The sequence below is a fragment of the Etheostoma cragini genome, chromosome 19 (assembly GCF_013103735.1).
Source record: "Etheostoma cragini isolate CJK2018 chromosome 19, CSU_Ecrag_1.0, whole genome shotgun sequence".
Classification (NCBI taxonomy): Eukaryota; Metazoa; Chordata; class Actinopteri; order Perciformes; family Percidae; genus Etheostoma; species Etheostoma cragini.
The window spans coordinates 1,971,062-1,977,331 of NC_048425.1; the positions used below are offsets into that span (position 1 = coordinate 1,971,062).

The 6,270-nt window shown below is 55.3% G+C and overlaps 1 protein-coding gene across 1 annotated transcript in view; it reads right to left on the reverse strand.

Annotated features, from left to right (window-relative positions):
• The window catches only part of LOC117934557 (insulin receptor substrate 2-B-like), a 15,027-nt gene extending 9,124 nt beyond the window's left edge, over positions 1-5,903 (reverse strand). Inside the window, exon 1 of the mRNA XM_034856296.1 lies at positions 1,390-5,903. Within this exon, the coding sequence (XP_034712187.1) occupies positions 1,390-5,524 (4,135 nt within the window). The 5' untranslated portion in view covers positions 5,525-5,903. The remainder of the gene's footprint in view (positions 1-1,389) is intronic.
• Positions 5,904-6,270: the final 367 nt, after the last annotated feature.

Here is a 6,270-nt window from a genome sequence, read left to right on the forward strand (position 1 = left end):
ACACACACACACACACACACACACACACACACACACACACACACACACACACACACACACACACACACACCCCTTGACTTTAAAGCTGCAAAGGTGTCACAGTGCTTGCTACAGAACAGCTAGGGCCAAATTCAAGGAAATGTACTTACTGTTTTTCAGGTAATTACAATAAAAATGTGTGATCTTTGAAACAAAACAAAAAATAACTAAAAAACTGGAGAGATATTTAGCTGATTTATTTGCACTCCACTAAATTAAAGCACTGGGAGGAGTTATGTGTGTTTTGCCATCATGCTATCCGCTCCTGCTGGCGCTGCACTCATCCCTGGTTGGTAAAAATAAATGTATGTTCTCAAAAGATGTAGAAAAGTTTGTCAAGTGACAGCCTTCCAGCAGACAAAAAGGCCGTGTACGCCCACGCGTTAAGTAAACTCTGCATACATGCTGACACAAAGAAAACAGCGGCACGTGCACAGACAGGCACGGAGAGACGCCAGCAGCTACAAAGACAGAAAGTCATGTCTTTTTTGTTTTTTGGGGGCAATTCAGTCCACACTTGACCTCAGATAAACCTTCGTTCATTCAGCGAGCTAATTGTGTAGCAGTACGCTTGCACACAACACACACAGCACACACACACACACACACGCGGACCTCCAGATGTGCAGCATATTGGTGCCGAGACTTCAGCTCCCTGGACAGATGCCTTCAAAGACAATGCTGCTCAAAGCGCCTGAACGCAGCACTGTCAAGATCACAGAGACTTGATCCAAAATAGATTCACGAGACGGAGCTGCAAATTGATAAAAAGCAACTAATAATAGCACGCAGCACAAAGGGATGGTTGTTTTTCCTCACTGAAATCCAAAATAACCCAAGCACTTGCCCTCTGTTATTCACATGTAAAAGCTGATACTCGCGCACGCACACACAGCAAGAAGCTGGCTGGCTGCTTATGAAAGTAGAAACGTGTATGTTAAGTTCAACCAATGGCAAGACAGACAACATTAAGCATCACTTGGCTGTAGAGCTAAACAGATTAATGGATAATTCCAGCTATCTTGATAGTGAAATAATCATTTTAAGGTGTTTTGTTTTTAAATTCTCTGATTCCAGCTTCTTAAATGTCAGTATTTTCTAGTTTTGTCGCTCCTTTGTGACAGTAAATTCGATATCTTTGAGACATTTGAGGATGCCATCTTGGGCTTTGGGAAACACGGAAAATGGAAATTTTTCACTATTTTACAGACCAAGCCACTAATCAATGAATTTTTGAAAATAATCAGCAGATGAATTAACAATAAAAAACAACTTATTTACAATCATATTTGGCTTTGAGCAGCAGTTTCCCAACCAGGCACAGACAAACACACACTTGTGTTTACTCACCCTTGGTTGTCGTGGTGACTCCATCAGATTTGGTGAAGTCTATACTGGCGTAGGCTCCGTTCTCCGGCAGAGGCACCGTCCCCACCGACACCGAGCCCCCGTTGCTGCTGCCGGCTCCGGACACCATGGCTCCCGCGTTGCTCCCGTCCTCCCTCAGCTCCAAGGCGATGTAGTTCAGGCCGTTCTGGTAGCCCACAGACATGTTCCTGCACATTCTGCCGGCTCCAGCCCCCGAGGAGGAAGAGGACGACGACGCTGGCGTCCCGGAGCCTGCGCCCATTTCCATGGCTCTTACTGGAGCATGGGGAGCCGGCAAGTCCCAGAGACCCTCCATGGACACCCATGTACTATCAAAAGACGCCGAGCTGGCCCATCTGGAAGCCTGACCCTCCATTAGGTAGGAGTCGTTGGGGGCTGCGGGGTGTGCGGCTGACGATGAGGGGGCAAGTCCTCCTCCGGAGGGAGTTGAGTTAGAGGAGGAGAATGTCTCCGAGCTGTGTCTCCGCCTGCCTTGGGGGTCGGCCCGGACCACCTTGGGCTCCAGCTGTTGCGTCGGCGCCCTCCCTGGGCTCGATGGAGGGAGAGGGGGAGAAAGGGATGAGGGGGAGGCGGATGGAGCGTGGCCGTAACGGCCCTCTATCACACAGAGGTGCTGCAGCATGGACGTGGGGCTCTCGCCTCGGCTGAGGTTAAACGTCATGTCTGTGTAGTCGTCCCCCATGGATCTCCAGGGACCTCCGGCGGGGACTCCGGGGGAGGCCAGCGCCCCAGGATTGCTAGCCAGGGGTCGGATGTAGCTGGGGGGGTTCCAGGGGGCGACAAGGCTGGCTCTGGGTGACTGTTTTTTACCCAGACATCCAGCGCTGTCCTGCTGCTCCGCCGCCACCTCCACACTCATATAGTCCTGGTGGGGGGAGTGACGGTGTTCACTGGATTCAAGGGAAGGCGCTTCGTCTTGAGCAGAGAGAGGATAGGCGGGGGGCTGTTGTTGGTGGGGGTAGTGATCCCCAAACTCAATGTTAATATACTCCCCGGGACTTGAGGGCCCTTCAGATGAGCTTACAGTCGGGGGCACTGAGGAGCCTGCAGACGTTGCAGAGGGCTCACTAACCCGCAGTGGACCTTGGAAACTTCTTCTGCCTAAAGGGAGGCGGTTGGGCCTCGCGGCGCGTCGGTCCGCCATGGCTGCGGTTGTATGGTGAGCTCCATAAGGCGGGGGTGGGTGAGAAGGGGTGGAGGTGCTGCTACCTCCTCCACCCCTCTTCTCTGGCGTCGACATGGATGCTGTGGCAACAGATGAGAAGACAGGCTTGGCAGGAGAACTCATAGGAACGTACTCCCCGTATTCTTTCTCATCCCTCTCTCGAGTGGGAGCCTTGTAGGAGCGAGGGAGGGAAAAATAAGGGCTGTAAGACTTTGCGGGGGCCTCTGGCGTGCCTGATGTGTAATATCCACTGCTCGCTTCGTTTGAGAGCTTGCGCCCTGCACTGCTGCAGTATGACATGTCCATATATTCACCATTCTGGGGTCTCTCTGCTATGCTGTCGCTCCCGCTGGCCCCTGCAATGCTGGAGTTGCTATGCGGGCTGGGGGAGGCCTGCCCTGGGGACGAGGAGCCGCCGCCATCCCCTGGGAGCATCATCATGTAGCCGTGGGAGTCTGCGGAGGATTGGGGCTGGAGCTGGTGGTGACGGGCGGAGCGGGACCCTAAAGCTGGACTGTGAAACTGAGGGGAGCAGGAGCTGGGTTGCATAGGCATGTAGTCGGGAGGAGTGTCATGCGGCGACGCAGCCACGCCACACATCATGGGCATGTAGCCGCTGTCTTCCTTGGCAGATGAAGACGAGGAGAGGGGAGGACGCTCACAGCTGGACTGGGTCTGGGAGAGCGTGGAGGGACGGCTCTGTTGACTGTGCTCCGAGCAGGAGCTGTAGTCAGAGCGGAGCGAGGAAGAGGAGGACGAAGGCCCACCACGGAGCAGCCCGCTGCCAAAAGGTAACACAATGTCCGACCCCTCGTCCAATGAGAAGTTGGTCTGGGTCATTTTCTGGTAAACTGCCACTCCAGAGCCACCAGTTGCACCACCAGGTGGTCTGGAGAAAGACTGTGTCCTCTTCCTCAGTGACGATGATGATGATGAAGAAGAAAAGCGGTCGTCTTCTGTCGTCAACATGCTCTCGTCCCGTGGCGTGTCCCCTCCGCTGTTGTTTCCAGAGCCCGCGCTGGTGCCGAAGACCTCCCGGTTCCAGCCCATGGCCATGTAATCATTCAAACAGTTCTCTTCTCTGATTGGTGGCGTGTTGCCCAGCGAGTCTGGCGTGTTGCTCCGCACCCGGAAGTACCGGAAGTCACCAGGACTGGAGCCGTACTCATCTGAAGAGTTGAAGCCCCCGTCGGACGGGGAGCCGCATATCGAGGCGCTCGACGGGCGGGTGAGCGTGTCGGAGACGGAGCCGTGGCCGCTGCTGGAGGAGACGCTCACCGGGCTGGTGGTGGAGGGGAAATGGGAGACCGGCAGCGAGGCGGAGCGGGCGTGGTAGGTGGCCGACGTCCCCGGGATGGCTCTGACGTAGCGCCCGCCGCCTGTGCTCGTGCCAGCGTTTCCTGTGGCGACGCCACTCCCGCTGCTGCCGCCACCCCCGTCCTGACGGCCGTGGTGAGCCCGTGCGGAGTTCAGGTGTACCAGACTTCCTGTGGCAGAGCGGAACGGCCGGTTCATCGTCCCCTCGCCCTCACTGGAGGTTCGGAAGCGATAACCACTAGCCCCGGAGCTCTTACTTGACGGCGGCGTGCCCACGACGGACTCCGTCCTCGACCGCCTCTGCAGCCCAGTCTGGCTCGGGGGCAGGTTGCCCAGGTGGCGACGCGTTGTGATGAACGGCATGGGGTTGGAGCCCGACGACTGGCTCTTACTCCTGGGCCGAAACTCTGCAAAAGCCTTCAGGGCTTTCATCGTCTCCAAGATTGTTTCGTGCATGTTTTGGGCCACGACGGAGTCATCCACCTGCATCCATATCTCCCCGGGCCCAATGGAGGAGGAGCGACCCACCTCGATGAAAAAGAAGCTTTCCGAATGTCCACAGCGTCTGATGTTCATCAGCTGAAGGTTCACACAGGGGGTCTCAGAGTTCAGCTTTACGAGGTGAATGGTTTTAGTTGAGAGGCAAAGCCGGTAAACACCTGTGAGGTTTTTAGTTTGACCCAGTCCTTTAGGTTTCACATTCACTTGCCACACCTCTTTAAACACAGTACCGGGGGTGACTGTACCATAGCCGTCGTCTAAATCATCAGAGTCCACGTGCCCTTTTTTGCCCTCACTCATCAACTCGCTGACAGCTACGTACCAGTCCTCTTGCTCCTGCTCGTTTTCCGCCACAATGGCAAAGTACTCGTCCTTAGTGTAAAGGGCAATGAGGTGTTTGTTTTTGGAATCCGCCCTTTTGTTTACCGTAAAGCACTGGTAGAGGTAAATAACCCTTTTCGGGGGAGAAGGGGCGACCGTCCCGCCGCTGGCGGCGGCGGCGGCCGCGGCCGCGGCAGAGCGCAGACTGCTCCTGAATTTCTTCTCGCTGTCGTAGTACTCCAGGCGGCTCGGCCCGAGGTGGCTGGCAGCCCGAAGCACAAAAAACCTCTTGTGTCCGTGTTTTTGCTTTCTTAAATAGCCACATTTTCGAATATCGTCCACAACGTCAGAGGTATTAGCGACGCTCACAGCCGCGTAGACATGGCTGCCGCTGCCGCCGCCGCTGCTGCTGCTTGCAGCGGCAGAAGCGGCGGGGTCCTCTGCGGTCTGTACCTGGCTGAGAGACGAGGAGGAGGCTCTCCTGCCCGGGGACTCTGCGAGGCTTTCTCCGGTAGGATGCTGCGGAGCCAGCTGGTAGTGATGGTGCTGCTGTTGCTCCTTCGGTGGGTGGTGGTGGATGAGGTTGGAGGGCGGCAATTGTTGATGGAAGCGAGAGCCGCCGCCGCCGCCACCGCCGCCGCCTCCTCCGCCGATGTTAATTAACGGGGAAGGGGGTTCCCCGACCGAGCCGTCTCCGTTAGCGGTGGCGGACTTCGTCCCCACGTCCCTCTGCTGCGTCTCCACCATCAACATCGCCGCCTTGCCTTCCTGGTAATTCGTGAAATTTGCCATCAGAGAATACAATCAAAGGTCACTTTACTAGCAAGCTAATCCGAGTGGACCTAGACCCCATTCTTGTTTTGGGAGACGAGCTCCCGAGTCCGGCTAGGCCAGCTAACGTTGACTCGGCTCAGATTTGCAAATCCTCACGGACCGGCTTTGTTACACCGTCAAAAAGCAAGTCCCTTCGCCGTTTCTTATCGGCGAAGCAGGTACTCCAAAGCGGGCTTTCTTCACGATATGAAACCCAGCGCGTGCAACATGACCACGTTCGGCCGTGTTTCTATAATCGCGAGGATCCGGCTAGCTCGGTTAGCAATCCGTTCGCTTCTCCTCCTGTACACATCTCTACGGGCCACAGCACAAACAACACATGATCCCCTGCGTCACACACCAAAACGGGAGGAACAAAGACTCAGACCCGGGCCCTGATTGGTGCATCCGTTTGACTGACAGTCCGGAACGGCCCTGCCAGCCAATCGCTATGAGAGATTAGTGTTTGCGTCAATAGCCGTGACCAATCGCGTCGCACGGAGTTTTGTTGAAGTTAAAACATGAGGCAGTGACTTCCTAAGGCTGATCTGGAGTCTGACGTTAGCGGTTTTTGTTAAATTCACACGTAGAAAACTGTCTCCAGAGCTGCCTACGAGCCAAAGAGACACGCGGAGTCGTCCCCCGGTCGCTGTGAGCAGACACAGGTCTTTGGTCAAGATTTTGGCAATGGTGGAAGATGTTCTCAGTTGTTTTACTTAAGTAAT